The following is a 16,385-nucleotide window of genomic DNA, read 5'->3' as shown; positions in this document are numbered from 1 at the left end:
CCTGAGGGGCCCTTTTAAAGCAGAAGCCATTATGCTGTAAGACAGACAAACCTTGGTGACACACCAAGTGAAACAAGCAGATGCAAAGGGGCAAATGTTGTGTGACTGCATTATGTGAGGGGCCAACAATCAGCAAATTCATGGGGACAGGAAGTGGAATGGTGGCTGCTAGGGGCTGGGGGAGGGAGATGGGGACTAATTAATTAATAGTTACTGAATTTCATTTTGGGAAAATGAAGTTTTGGAAATATATGAAGTGATGATTGTACACATGGTATTTGGACTTGATATCATAGAGTCATATACATAGGAATGATTAAAGTAATGAAAAATTATGTGTATTTTACCACAACTTAATAAGTCATTCCATATTTGACCAAAATATTCCAACAACTACCGTCTTGCACAGGGTAAAAGTCTACAGCCTCCCAACACCCCAGGAAGCCCTGCTGTCTGCAGTCCATGCCCCCACCCCTCAGTCTCTCTCTCCAATGCATTCCTCCATTCCTCCAGTCTCAGCTTGTCTCCTGTCCTGCTGTCCCCTCTCACCCACTGGCCTCCTCCCTTCCCCAAGGCCACCCTCTCCCTCCTTTATCTTCTGTTCTGCTTCAACCCCTCCTTCACCTCCCCCACTCACCAGTCTCTTCCTGTTAGACACTATCTATCATGTCCCATTTTCTTCAAGGTTTTTATTCCCATCTGTGATTGGCCTGCTTATTTCCAGAAGCCCACACTCTCCTGGCCACCTCTGATCCAGGAAAGTGAAGACTTGGTCTGATTTACTCACTGCTGTGACCTCACGCCCGGAAACGGTGCCAGCACAGAGAGCCTCATGAGCCTCACAAGACAAGTCCACAGACTGTCCTGATGCAAAAAGTGTGGGATAGCTTCTCACCTTTTTAGTTTAAGCTCTTCTCTACCTTCTTAGTTTCTATTCCCTTTTGCTCTGAAAAACCTCATGGGCTTAATATTTCCCTCCTCAAGGAATATTTTCATTTAATGAAGAACAAAGACATAAACTGAGAAACAAGGTATGCTGTGCCCCTCTGTAGCTAGAGCTGGGCTGGAGGGACAAGCATGGGGACGTGGACACATGGACTGGAGTCTTCATTCTATTCTGTAAGCCAAGTGAGGCTGTAGACAGAAGGCTAGTAGTGATTTTGGGGTAAAATAACAATGGCGAGGCCCTCCCTGGTGGTGCAGCGGGTTAAAGCACAGCACTAAGAAGCTAAAGCCACGTCAGCATGAGTTGGATCCCTGCTCCGGAGGTGACCACAAGGCACCCTCAGCAGTGTACTTGGACCATCTGCCTGTTCTGCTCCCCACTCTTGTCTTTGGCGAATCTTCTCACTGCCCTGTAGCTCTGGCCTGTACCCCAGTTCTGTCTGCATAAATAAATCTTAAAAAAAAAAAATAGCCTTACCTTGAAAACTTTGCCTAAGCCTCTGCAAAGAGAAGCAAAAGGCAACCTGGAGCAGGGATCATACACCAACCCCTGATCCAGGTGAGAGCTACCTAGTTCTCAACAGTTCCCTCAAGGAAATGTGCTCAACTCCCATTTCTGGCACTCACTACACTCATCCAGTTAAAGCCAGAATATAGCTCTTTGTAGCTATGACGTGCAAAAAAGGTAGAAGTCAGGACATGCCCCCAGGATAGAGAGGCTAGAGAGAGTCTCAAAACCCACAGCAGTTATCTGTGGAGCAAGGCCCTCCCTCTGGGGCCGCCCATCTTGTTACTGAGGAGGATTTGTTGGCAAAGAGAAACTCAGACTTCTGTTTCAGAAGAAAGTTAAGAGCCTGTACAGTGTTTTTCCTTTTTCCCATTCTGCATATGACTAGATGACTCAATTTTAAATTTTGGCTCAGCCCTGAGGTGCTCGCTACACTTCCTCTCATTTTTAGCACAGACTTGGAATGGGGACACCAAGCCACCAGAATACGGCCTGAAAATGCCACTCAACCTTTATTGGTTTCCATACATCCATTCCGTTTTCACTGAAAATAGTGCTAGACTTTTTGATTTATAGAGTAATGTCTTCTGCTCTTTCGCGGAGGTTTTCAGGACAGCCAGGTAATTTGGAGCGTTGAATCCTGTCCGCTCTAGGGAGTTGGCGCGCCCTCTGCTGGCCGATGTTTAAAAGTACTGTGTAAAAAAATCACAAAGCTGAGGGAATGAGGGGCCTCAGAGGAGAGACCCTTCTGCAGAGCTGGGCTGTGTACGGTGCCCAGATCTGGTTTGGGAGGAAATATATAAAAGACACTGAATGTTGATCGGCTTCACAAAACAACCTCTTTGGTTGTTTTACAAAGGACTCTAATTCCTTTATGGGAAAAATAATCTGGGTTGCATTTCTTTTTTAAATTGCAATAGTCAGAGCCACAGTGACAACCGGAGAAAAGCTGGTCCAAAGGGCGGGACTGAAGCACCAACCACGCTAAGTGGCCAAGTGTGAGACCTGAGTCTTTCCCTCCTACATTGCATGTAGCAAAAGTGGGGGAGAAAGTGGACCACAAAGTTGGTTGTTGAGTTACAAACTGTAAATAGGTTAACTGTTCATTCTTATTGAGTAATTAAAACTGATTAATAAAGGAAAACCCGGCACCCAGAACTGGCACTCTTTTCCCTATAGAATGACTCAACGGTTCTTTTTTGCTTTCCTTTTTATTTCCCCTAACTATCTGTCATATGTGACCCCAAAATACTAACAGACAACTCTCAATTGAATTCTAGGCAAAATACTGGAGCACTAATGCCCGCGAGATTGAAGGCACAGTTTTTGACAAGAGCGGGAAAGCTGTGCATCGGCTCTTTGGAAAGTGGCATGAGAGCATCTATTGTGGCGGCTCCTCCTCCTCCGCTTGCGTCTGGAGAGCGAGTTCGTGCGGGGTTAATCTCCAGGGAAGGGGGGGGGGGGAGTTCTCAGTGTCCAGTCCACGTCTCTCTGCGGGGAACTATGTTGCACGTGCTCCAAATCATATCTCAGATTCATCCTCGTGCTTATGAACAATGGCTGGTTGGGCTGCGGGCTTCTGCTTTCTTATTCTAGTACAAAGCTTTTACTACTCCTGCTCACTCTCAGAGGGACTCTCCAAGGCAACACACTTGTGCCTGTAGCAGGATTAGCAATAGAGGGAAGCCAATCTAGTGGAGGACAACGAAAAGAGGTGCCTGGGGGATACGAGAAGAGTTAGGAACCCCAGAGAGATTCCCAACCCCAGAGAGATTCCCAACACATAATCTGCTTTAATCTCTTCTGTAACTCCAGAAGAATACCAAACACTTGAAGCAGTTGTAGGGAGAGAGATTGGGGAAACCAACCCTTTGACATGTCCCCTAAACATTTTAAGACTTTAGCTCTCTTCTAATTGGTTCAGTGTGTTTCCAAGTTATGGTCATACGGTAAAACCATGGTCTTAAGATCTACCCATTGCATGTTTTAGGCAGATCAAGACAAGCCACGCTAACATGAGTTTAGCCTGTTGGGATATGTGCTGTTGCTAGTGGCCTGGGACTCACCTGGCAAGTTACCTGAATAAGGGCCCCAATCACTGCAAACATGTTCTGTTCTGCCATTCCCATTTTGGCGGCAGTGTTTTTCCTTGATGCAAAGCGGGTGTTGTGATTCAGTATGCTAGCCCCATACAACAGCACACCAAGAAGGAAACTTAGAAACTGCATTTTTTCTTGTCCCTCTCGCTTCTCAGGAATCAAATACTTCCTAGAATCCCCTAGTAAATATGTCTTCACAACTCATCAACTTAAAGTAGGTCCAAACCCATTCTGAATCGATCCCAGGCAGGAGAGACTCCCATGGGTGTAGGGTCACCCCCTAGGGAAGGCACATGCCACAGGAGGTCAGTCTCCCTATAGGAAGAAAGAACAGAGGGTGGCCACATTCTCCGCTGCTGCCGAGGTCACCTTGGAGCTAGAGTGATGTGGCACAGGGGTCGCCTTCCTTGTGGCAGGGGTTCTGGGCACACAGGAGTGACTGTCACGATGAGACTGGCCATCTTATCTGGATGCTCGGCTGATACCCGATGAAAGAACCCAGTAAGCTGCCATGGATGGTACTGCTCCACCTTGGTCATGAGCATCCCTGGCCCATCTGCAAGAATCCCTGTGTTCACTCTGGTGGTTGGGAGCTGGGGAGGATTTGGAAGGCATAATAGGAAGCTTTGCGGCAGTTTTCATATTTCTATTTTCAGGTAATTAGAAGTAGAATTAGACAAAATGGACTTCAGGTTTCATTAAATGTGCAGAAAAGTTCATGGAAGGTATTTGTATGTATATATCTGAACACCTAGAGTTACGGCTATGGGTGGATCTTATTGGTCTGCATTTGATTCACCCAGTATGCAAAGTTGGGTGTTTTTAGCTGGAATTCAACTTTGGGCAATACACTTGCATTAGTCTTCCATGGTTGCTTAAACAAAATACCACAGCCTGGATGGCTGTAAACAACAGAAATTAATTTTGCTGCAGTTCTGGAGGCTGGGTAATGAAAGATCAAGATGCTGGCACATTCAGGTTCCTGTGAGGGCCCTCTACTTGGCTGGCCCCCCTTTTGATCTTGTTTCACCCAATTCCCTTCTCGAGGACTCTTCCATCTCCAAACAGAGCCACACTGTGGATAAGACTTCAGCTTATAAAGTCTGGGAGGACACACATTCAATCCCTAATCTTCTGTACTAGACCTGCCCCCCCAATTATGTCCTTTTCACATGCAGAATACATTCACACCACCTCAGCAGCCCCCCATATTTTAACTCATCACAGCATCATCTGCAAATTTCAAAGTTGCATCTAAATATCCTCTAAATCAGGTATGGGTAAGATTCGAAGTATGATTCATCCTCTCCAGCTGTGAGCCTGTAAAACCAAAATGTGCTTCCAAAAAATGATTATGGGGTAGAGATAGGACCGATATTCCCACTTCAAAAGGGAGAAAGCAGAGAGAAGGGTGACAGTCCCCAAACAAGTCTCAAACTTAACAAGACAAATGCCATGAGGCAACAAACAGTCCTTTCACTCAGTGCTCTTCCTTCTGAACCCACTGGAGCAGTGACCCTGACCCCACAGCTTTAAGGTTCTGGGTGGTGGCAGCCTGGCAAGTTGAAACCAGAGTAGAGGGCCCAACCCTTTGAAAGGTGGAGGCAGTGTTGTCCTCAGGGGCTGGGTAGTCTGGGCCTGTAATGGGAGTGGCAGCCTGATGATCTCAGATTCACCTTCAGGCTTCCTTCCCTTTTCTTGAAGGATAGAACACTTGTTCACCCTGTAAAATGCCAACAGTCCCACTGTCTGTCTGTCTTCTCCCTCCTCCTCTCTGTCCCCTCTCAATTCCAGCTGACATATTTTTACGAAACACTATAATCTGTCCTGGCTTTTGGTATGATTGCTTTAAATTTATATATGTAAAACTTGGTGAGGCAAGAGTTGGTAAAAAAGAGAACAAAAATGGACAAAGAGAATAACATTTATTCACTTGCTTTGGATTCAATGCTAATTCTGGGCACAACACAGTTTCAGGAGAATCTAGCTCTTAAATGAAAAAAGAATCCTCCAAAGTGAGACTTTTCTTAGCCAGGAAAAATGGACCCAGAGTTGTTAAAACATGTTTATATATGTAACAGATTATTTTCTAGCTTGAACAATATAGCAACCACACAGCATTGTATAAATCTGCTGTACATAAATTTGTGTTATTCTTGTAGGTAGAGGAAAGTATATTATGGAGAAAATTCATGGAGTAATATACTCAGCATCTATTTGTTAGCCAAAAATATTTTAATAGAATTGGAAGTGTTTGTAACTGAGAGAGAAAAATTGCAGGCTAATCTGAATTGAGGGAGGTGAAAGAATTACAATGCAACATAAATGAGATGTAAGTGATAAATGATTTCTTTTCTTTCAGACCCCATGCCAAAAGGCTGTGAACAATATTATGGATTCACACAGTTTGCACTGGAATTAAATGAAATGGATCCATTGTCAAAATCTTTATTACCGCCCACTGACACTCGGTTTCGGCCAGACCAAAGGTGAGCATTGCTTTAAACTCTTTCTCTCCAAACATAAAAGCTCATAAAAATCTTATTAGCAGGGCCCTCCATGGTGGCACAGTGGGTTAAAGCACAGCACTAAGAACCTCTCCAAGCCCTGCAGAATGAGTTTGATCCCTGGCCAGATAGGTGACCCACATGGCACAGCAGACCTCTTCTGATCCACCCGCTGCATCCCTCAGCAGTGTATTTATCTGCCTGTTCTGCAACCCACTCTATCTCTGATGAATCCTCTCACCCCCACACCTCTGGCCTGTGCTCCACTTCTTGTATGCACAAATAAATAAATCTATGAAAAAAAAAAACTTGAAGATGAATGTTTACAGCCAAGAAAGATCACCAGATATATTATTAAATCAGAGGTAAAAGAAAACTAAAAACCAAGGTATAGCTATTATGTATAACATGCTACCACTTATGTCTTTAAAAGGGAGGCAGGGGAAGAATATATATTAGTGATCTTTATATAATAAATTCTTATATAACGAATTGTACAACAAATCTCTAGAAGGCTACACAAGAAACTTGTGATGGGAGTTACCTATGGTAGGAGAGTGAGGGTAATGGGTTGGGAGGAATAGGGAATTAGAGATAGGGATGAGAAGGAAACTACCCGAGATTGCTTTTTGAGACAAACTCCTGTGAATCACATAACTATAACCAATTAAAAAAATGACTACATCAAAATACTGTTTTAAGGGTTGGAGGAAAGACAATGTATAGAAAAGTAGTTTGAATATCCAGCCTTGAACATGTACACGTCTTGTAGAATGGTTGTTATAATGTCTTGGAATTGATATTCCTTTAATTTCCCTTAATACCTCAGGTTTCTAGAAGAAGGGAACTTAGAAGAAGCTGAAATACAGAAACAGAGGATTGAACAGCTGCAGAGAGAAAGGCGGCGGATCTTAGAAGAAAATAATGTGGAACACAAGCCACGGTTTTTCAGGTCTGTGAAATGCTCGGATCCTATGGGTGCCTTTGCTTCTGGGGTGAGGAAAGTAAACTGAGGTGTTCCCTCCCAAAGGAGCGTGCTCTCAGTATCTTTGCAGCTTCAGAGGGGAGAAAGCTCTCCGTGCTGTGTATGAACACGTTCCTCCAGGCTACCCGCCGGCTGTCTTGGGCAGCGAGGCATCTTCTTCGCTGAATCTCCTTCCCAGCTGCCTCTCCACACCTTGCTGGTAACTTTGCACAGGAGGTATTCATTCACTCATTGCTTGGGGGAGAAGCAGGAAGCCCTCATGAAGCAGGCTCCTAGTACCAGACCAGCTTAATAATTCCAAGGCAAAGGTTGCCCACCCACATTTTATATAACGGCAGGGAAAAGTGTGTATTCCACATTGTCTAATTATTTTCTTCCAGAAGTTCTAATATACAGATGTACCATAGAAAGAGGGCAGGTTTGGTTGCAAACCAGAGCAATAAAATATCAAATAAAGCTAATCACATGATTTTTTTTTTATTTCCCAGTGCATATAAGTTATTTTAAGCCATACTGGCCTGTTATGTGTGCAGTTGCATTGTGTATTAAAAAAAAAAAAAAACAGGGCCTACTTTGGTGGCTCAGCCAGTTAAAGTGCAGCACTGCTAAGCTAGCAATAGCCCTTCCAGCACAAATTTGATCCCCAGGCAGGGAGGTGACCCACATGGCACGGCAGACCTCTCCTGACCCACGTGCTGCTCCCTTCATCAGTCTACTTCGTCAGTCTGCCTATTCTGCTCTGCACTCTCTCTGGTGAATCCTCTTACTGCCTCTGCACCTCTGGCCTATACCCCAATTTTGTATGCATAAGTAAATAAACCTTTGAAAAAACATAAAAAATAAAACAATGTGCATGTCCTAATGGAAAAATACTTTATTCTCTGTGGCCATACCACCCTGAACATGCCAGATCTAGTCAAAAAATACTCATTGTTGAAAATATTAACCATCATCTGAGCCTTCAGTGAGTCATAATTTTTAGTTGAAGGAGTGGCTGGTTACAAAAAAAAAAAAAACACCCTGTAATACTTGTTACTTGGACTTGGATAAGAAACCTCTACTATTAATTTCAAATTAACTTGCTAAGAGGTTATCATTAAAAAAAAAAAAACTTAAAGATTTAGAAGTCACATCAGAACTCATCAACCCTCACCTCTCCTTTTATTTCAATTGAGAACAACTTCAGGCCCAGATATAGGTGATCTTTGGAAGGATGCAGTGAATGCTTCTGGCCACCTTTTACTCTGTTGACTGCAGGCCGGGGCTCCAGACAGTTTTAGTTTTTGTTTGTGCATTTTTAAAAAGCCAACATTAAAACAGGCACATGTAAGAAAACAGCAAGCTGGTGGAAATGTAAACTAGTACATCTACTGTGAAAAACTGTTGGGAGGTTCCTCAAACTGCTAAACATGGAGCTTCCCTATGACCTAGCAATCCCACTCCTAGGTATCTACCCAAAAGACACAAAAAGATACTTGCACCCCCATGTTTATTGCTGTTTTAGTTACAATTGGAAAGACATGGAAATAGCCCAAATGCCCAAAAGTGGATGATTGTATTAAAAAGATGTGGTACATATACACTATGGAATATTACTCAGCAACCAAAAAAAAAAGAAACTCATGCCTTTTGCAGCAACATGGATGGAGCTGGAAATGATCATGCTTAGTGAGATAAGCCAGAAAGAAAAGGAAAAATACCAAATGGTTTCACTCATAGCAGGAGTATAACGGACCAGGCGAGAAAATAATAATAATAATAATGAATAGTTATATACCAGAGAAAATTTAGGGGGATGGAGTGGGGAATGGGATCAAAAACAGTGGGGGGAGGGAAATGCACTGGACTATGGTGATGGCACACAGTTGATTTAGTGATGGGAAGCCCAATGAGATTACAACTGAGATGGAAAAATGCTCCTGGCCACCTCCTGGCACAAAATTATGTAAAAATAAATTATTATATTATTTAAAAAGAAAACAGCAAGCACCTGCCCTGTCCCGCCCACCCCATCTTGCTTTCAGCGTGGCCACAGTTTTATTTGCCTCAGGGTGGTTTTTGATTACCATTGTTTTTAATGAGCCACAGGAACACTCCTAAGAAGATTTAGCTAACAGTGAAAGATGTATTCCAAAATAGCAACAAGTACTAGTCTATCATCCAATTATAATGCACTTTCCCCTAGAATTGATGTGGATTTTGCCAGATCCCCACTGACCATTTCTACAAATTCAAGATGTAAACCAGAACTTCATCCTGAAATATTCATGTTTGCTTAAGCATTTTAAATAACAGGCAACTTAAATTACTTGTTGCTAAAGGCAAGGGATAGATACATGGATATACTTACAGACTAATCAGCTGATTTACTGATTAATTGATAGGTATAAAAATATAGTCATAATAAGTAGGTTGTTTTTTTCCCCATAAATTATCTAGTTTTATTTTTAAACAAGGATAATCTATACTTATAAAAATCTGCACTTGAAAACATCAAAAGTAATGTCAAAGATTGGTGGAGCTCTATGGAAAATGAATTAACATTTAAATACAAAATATAAAATGTCATTGAGGCTGTTACTGTAGTCATTAAGAATTATGTTTGGAATAGAAAGGGCTGAAAGCACCTGCAGATAGGGAAACCCAGCTTTTTATTTTTTAAGTTGTAAAATTATTACATTTGCAATTTGAAGGTAGCAAATAAAAAAGTGAAGAGAAGATGACAGTTGTTCAGCTGTAGGGATCCTGGCAAAGAGAAAACAGAGAGGAATGTGTCCTCTTGGATATTTTCATTAAAACTCGTCAAGCAACAATGATAACATCACTAGGAATTCCAAGTGAAAACTACAGCTTGGGCAGAATCAGACCTTTTGTTTTATAGTAAAGTATCTGACATGCAAATTATCTCATTTTAAATACACCCCTATATCAGAAAAAGGGAAATAAATCTGACCCAAATCTGTGTTCCTGAGATTGTAGAAAAGCAGGCTTTTTTACTTTTGCTTCTAAAACCTGTAACAGTTTGAGTCCACATTGCAAGTACTCATATTCTTCAACAGTAGTGCAATTTACAGAAATTTTTAATGTAACTATACTTATGCCATGCAAAATAACATATGCTTGGTTCCTAACAGCTAGAGACTGAAAACAACCCCCTCTATGCCTCTCAGTAGGTAACCGTTAGATAAAGTGTGGTCCGTACACAGGGATATCATGCAACTAATTTAAAGCTCCTGCATGTCACATGAGCGTATATTCTTCCGTTATAAGAAAGTACTCAAACGACCAGGCCCAATAATGGATTATGAAAATAAGGAGAAGGTTAGATTTGGGCCCTGACTTATAGTTTGCTGACCTTATTGTGCTAATGGGCAATGATCTCCTCTACATATGTGTGTATACAGCTACATACAGACATGTGGATGTATGTATTATTATTGCATCAAAACTCAAGGATAGAACAATGTAAAACTACCACTGTGTAGAAATTGGGAGGGCTGGAGTGTGTGCGTGTGTCCATGCACACTCACGCATGAATGAATATTCTCTGAAAGAAATGAAGCTGATATAGAACTGGGAGGCCAGGAGAGAAAACTTTTAGCTCTACCTACTATCAACCCTTCTGTACCTTTTAATTTTTTTTTTAAAGATTTATTTATTTTTTCATACAGAATTGGGGTACAGGCCAGAGATGTGGAGGATGAGTGGATTCACCAGAGACAGAGTGGGGAGCAGAACAGGCAGATCAAGGAAGTACACTGCTGAGGGGAGCAGTGGGCGGGTCAGGAGAGGTCTGCCACACCATGTGGATCTCCTCCAGGGCAGGCAGGAATCAAACTCATGCTTAAGCTTCTTGGTGCTGTGCTTTAACCCGCTGTGCCACCGGGGAGGGCCATGTACCTTTTAATTTTAATCTATATAACGTGTTCATTATTCAAAGCATAGTGAACCAAAGCTCTTCTTTTCAGATTGTTAGTGCTTTTAACTCCTGTTTTTAAGAATTTATCACTTGATATGAGTGCTGTGGTTGATTTGTAGTCTTTACATAGTCATACACTAATAGTCCAGCCCAGAGCTTGCTTAACTTAAGACAAACTCTTCCCTCCCCCTTTGTCAAGCTGCTACGTGTGAGGGTACAAAGTTAGACGTGACTAAATGGTTGTCAGGTCTCTGGTCCCCTCCGGTTCCAGTAGTGGCCTGTCAGGAACACTGCATGCATGTGAGAATGATAGGTGGCGGGGGTGTGGGGGGCAGGCGGGTAGAGGAGGACAGGAGAGGAAGAGGTGTGGGAATATTTTCAAAGCCTTCAATACATCATTTCATCTTTCACAGGAAATCCTCTGATGACTCCTGGGTGAGCAACGGTACCTATTTGGAACTTAGGAAAGATCTTGGTTTTTCTAAGCTGGACCATCCTATCTTGTGGTGAAAAGGAAAGAAGAATGATCTGTCCTTGCACTTCTGCGTTTGCTTTCTGAAGTCACAAGCGTGTCTGTACATTTAAAAGAGAGTGTCTAGATGATCATTTGTGCTTAGCTTAGTGTTGTCAGTATTTAAATATATTCTTCAGTAGATTTCCTTACAATTTCAGTTGTTCTCACAATTGTTTATATATGAATGTAGAACACCTTGAAGTTTCTTTTTATATATGTAAACTATTTAATAAAAATGAAAGCTTGAATGTTAATGTGTGGGTTAAAAATGAAGCTTTAACACTAATTTTCCAAAGGATAGGAAAATTTAAATTAAATTTATGCCTTATAAAGTTCTGTTGGAGGAAAAAAGGTGCATTAAGAAATAAGAATACCCAGGGTCACCTACCCATGTGTAAGCTACCCAAGTTTAATTTGGTAGCTTAGATATCTCTTTGCCTTGGACAGCTCTTGAATTGCTTACAAAGAACAATTCTGCTGGTGCTGGAGTCAAAGAATATTTGCATTTGTATTTTTTGTGGTTGGGGGGATGGTATGCAAGTAGTGAAATATGTTTTTATATAAAACAGATATGGCACCTTCTTACAGAGAAAGCGTTTGAGCTCATCCTTCCTATGGTCATATTGCCTTATGTGCAAAAGTATACCTGTGCTCAGAGCAATCGTTAATCCCAGAAATGACCATTCCGTGGTTGGAGAGATGGTAGATTTCTCCTACTAGCAAGAACTGTGTCCTTATCGAGTTAGACTATTGTGCACTTTCTGCCCCACCCGCCTCCTGCCCTGTGGGACCACATCTGTGAGTGTGGTTTTCCTAGTTCACATGAAACATACAGTACTTTCCACACACAGTTGGACTTTCTAAAAGTTTAGTGAAATAACTGATTGTTTTCAATAGCGCCACATGGTTTTCTTAAATACTGTTTTGGTATTTTCTACCTCTTAATAAGCACCGTATTTTAGATCTTCTATAAAAGTTTGACCATCTGCCTTATAGACAAATGTAGAGAATTGATGCTCTTCCTTTGTGTTGTGTTCTGACAAATCTTTAAGTGTCTTATCCCTTTCCTACATTTTCTTCTTACTCATAACACCCTTTTGTGAGTTTTGCAGCAGTCTTAAATGACATAGGTTATAACTACCTAAAGGGGACACTTTGTCTTTTTACACAGGTTGTTTCAAATTATAGTAATTGAATTTGTGCAGTAGTTGAATTGTATTATGAAAGCAGTGCCAACTTCTGCCCAGATTACATTAAAACCAAAGCCTAATTTTTGAGCCTTTTACTTTAATGTCCATAACAAATTGTATGGGACATCAAGTATAAAGATATGATAAAAAGATTGCTCCAGAGAACATTTCAGATATTTAAATAGCTTCAGAGCATGCAGAATATTATGAATGAAAAGTAGAATAAGTAACAAGAAAAAAAGAATGCATGATTTTTCAACATCACATGAAATATCAATTGGACAGCATTGCAATTTCAAAGCATAGAGTAATTTTAAGTGGATCAGTAGCCTTTTGGAATCAGCAAGCAAATAGCATTTTATAACCATAAATAAATTAAATATTACATTAAATATTGCATTAACTACTCCATTTTATGAAGATATCATAACGTAGACAATGTGAATATCATTTCCATTTCTAAGCAGTTAAATACATAATCAGATTCTTTGGTATGTGCTTTATCCTTTTCTTCTCAAGCATGTATCCAAATTCTGCTCTCAGAAACAGGAGAAAACAGGCTGTGGATTTCAGGATTTTCCAGGGGAAAACAAATTTAGTTTTCACAAAGTAAAAGCAAACATAGAACTTAGTACTAATGATTCTAAAATCCTCTTGAGCTATGGCCTGGCTCAAAAATTCTAAAAAAGCATCAACAGAACAAATGTGCAGCCTGAGTGAATGTAGCTTCGTTGTGCAACATCTGGCAGTTGATTGTCCTAGTGCTGTCATTTCAATCGATCTGAAGCCTTGTTTTGGAATCACAAGGATAAGTGAAACAAATATCACCTTTTTAGTCATCTGATTTGAAATGGAGGTGGGAATGAATTAGAATATGATACGGAACTGCATGCAAATTTAAAAATCCACTAGTCAGTACCAGCATCTGTAAAGGGCTTTTTGAAATTTATACAGCGTGATGATGCATCCTGATACTATAATCTTAAAATTACCTTGAGGGGTAATGGCTTTTTTTCCCCTTCCATCCCTTTTCTCAAAAGCACCTTCTACCTAAGTTGTTGTTCAAGGATATTTGGTATTTTTAAGATAAAAAAAAAATAAAACAGAAACATGGCATTGTTTGGGAGAATTGGAGCAGAACTTAATTTTCTGGACTTTGAATCTCCTGATTAAATAATGCCTATTATTGCATCATTGGATATACAGGTTAAACTGCCATTTTATTACTGATTACTCCACCTTAAATTTATGGTGAATTACACAGATATTTGGAACTTTGTACAGTGAGCCCCGTTCCACTTCATATGTTCCTGCTATGCTACTAATGACCCCAAGCGGCAGGAGAGCTGCTTTAGAAGGAGTTGTGACCCCAGTAGAATTGGTAATAGATCACTTTCCTCCCCAAACCCCAAAACCTTGGCTGGTATTTTCCTGAATTAAATGAAATAATCAAAATCTCAGGAAAGCTTCACCATGTAGTTCATCTCTTGGAATTGAAGCTGTTTCTGATACTAATTAAACAGAATTCACTTTAGGACAATAGTCCACCTATCTCTCAAGTCCCCAGAAAGCCTACATGACCCCTCCTCTTTGTGTACTTCCTATGGGACTGTCTGAGAGAAAAATATACAGACCATTGTTAAAAATGTTTACTCCATTTGGGTTGCTGCTTTTCTCATAGTCTACTTTTAATAACTTCTAATAAGTCATTTCCATTTGCTTGAGCTTCAAGCATAGTCCATCATCTGTATTTTTCAATTTATGATTGGTGGCCATTTTACTATGACAATGTCAACCCTAAAAGAAAATGTACAAAGTCTTTATGTGGCTGATGAACCTTGATGTATCCCTACTACTGATACTACATGCTATATTATGCCTTCTAGCTATTGTGGAATTTCCTCTGAACTTTTAGTTATGAGTAGGAGCAATAAGTTGTTCTTATATTTTGAATAATTCCAGTGTATTGGCATAATTTATTTAAATGTCTTTAATTTTGATATTCACATTGGCATAAATCTATTTTTGCTACCAGATGATAGCTATTTTCATGTGCTCAGTTTTCCTCTGCATCTTTGTATTAATCTGGTACTTGGTGTTAGTCTTTATTTTTCTCTGTTGGAAATGTGTATCCATAAGTTCCTGCAAATCATAACATTCTAAAATGCAGACCATCTTTGGAGACTTTGGTTTTGGGGGATGCAATGATCAGAAGTTGTTAATTTATTTTATTCCTGATGACTTTATCTTCCTCTGTCACACACAGAGGATAGTATTTTTTATGGATATTTGTAAATCTTTCATCCAACCATTTATAATATTGTTTTCTGTTTAGATCTCATTCTTCCATCCATTCCCCTTCACCTCCCTCAACTCTTACTTATTTACCCACCTCGTGTAGCTAATTGATTGTGAATAAATAACATGGAAAAGCATCCTTTGTCTTTGTTTTTCCAGGTGAATGGGTCTAACGGGCTGCTGAAAGGGGCAGAGCAAGACTCTAGATTCTTTAGAGGAAGAAACACACCAGGTTACCCAAAGAGACTGGGGTGGGAAATAAGAATATCCTGGGACATAAAGAAACTTTGAGGGGCCTCCTTGGTGGCTCAAGAGGTTAAAGCCAGTACTATGAAGCTATCCACAGCCACTGCAGTATGAGTTTGCACCCCAAGTTTGATCCCTGTTTCTTCCCCGGCATGGGCAGTGACCCTCATGGCATGGCAAACCTTTCATGTCTCACCTGCTGTTCCCCTCAGCAGTGTATTTCAGTAAATCGCCTGTTCTGTTCCCCACTCTGTCTCTGGTGAATCCTCCCCGCACCTCTGGCCTGTACCCCTGTTCTTGTATGCATAAATAAATAAATCTTAAAAGAAAGAAACTTAGAAACCATAATGTTGCTATACTTTTGATCCCAGCATTTCCCAGATATACTACAAACCTAAGTCCCCAGCCTTTTACTTAGGACAGGGGCCCTGAGGCAGCTGGAACCCCAGAGAGCCACCAAGGAATCCCCTTTGTTTACTCCAGCATCCTTTATGGAAAGAGCGTTATTTTGTGTGTGTTCTAACACACAAAAAGGAAAACGCTAACTATTTGCACTGATTTTGGACGCTCATAAAGAACTGACTCATCTCCTGCCATCCCTAAGCTGTGTCCTTGGCAATGCTAGAAACACTCCTGGCTTTCACTAAAGTTCCACTAGATTCCATTTGTTGTACTTATGGTGTTAGACATTGTGCTGGATCTGAGTTAAGGAGATAAAGTCACCCTTCTGCAGCCCTAAAAAATATTAAAATCATATGCAGTTCATGAACCTTGATTGGATTTCTAACTTAAAAGATAAACTATAAAAGATGTTGTGAGGATAACTGGTGACATTTACATGTAAGCATAATAAAATTATTGCTGATTTTCTGATCTGCATTATGGTTTCACCGGTTGATTTAAATCAAATCTGCCGTTAAAGGAGTCATTTTCTAACATTATTCAAAATGTGTTGTGAACACCTAAGGAAAACTTAAAACTTTTTTTTTTGACCTTTTTTGAAGGAGGTATGCACCTTAAGATTTCAACTTTGAAGAGATGATAATATTTAGAAGTACAAGTTGCAGGCCACCTGTTTACAAACTTAGTAATACTATTTTCTTGTTGTGGGTGACCATCCCAGGCAGGGTAGGTTCACCCTCGGGTCTAGCATTGACCCGAGAATTATGGACCC

At 40.7% G+C, this 16,385-nt stretch overlaps 1 protein-coding gene across 2 annotated transcripts in view; it reads left to right on the top strand.

Moving 5' to 3' along the window:
* Positions 1-15,102, top strand: part of OSBPL3 (oxysterol binding protein-like 3) — a 177,184-nt gene extending 162,082 nt beyond the window's left edge. For both annotated transcript variants that reach the window (XM_004676781.2, XM_012720905.1), the window contains 4 exons: positions 2,734-2,878; positions 5,915-6,041; positions 6,889-7,011; positions 11,377-15,102. In XM_004676781.2, the coding sequence (XP_004676838.1) occupies positions 2,734-2,878; positions 5,915-6,041; positions 6,889-7,011; positions 11,377-11,473 (492 nt within the window). In that variant the 3' untranslated portion in view covers positions 11,474-15,102. The remainder of the gene's footprint in view (positions 1-2,733; positions 2,879-5,914; positions 6,042-6,888; positions 7,012-11,376) is intronic.
* The last annotated feature ends 1,283 nt before the right edge of the window (positions 15,103-16,385 follow it).

This window comes from Condylura cristata, unplaced genomic scaffold, assembly GCF_000260355.1.
Source record: "Condylura cristata isolate star-nosed mole 26May11 unplaced genomic scaffold, ConCri1.0 scaffold00005, whole genome shotgun sequence".
Lineage (NCBI taxonomy): Eukaryota > Metazoa > Chordata > Mammalia > Eulipotyphla > Talpidae > Condylura > Condylura cristata.
This window is presented reverse-complemented; position numbering and strand designations above follow the sequence as displayed.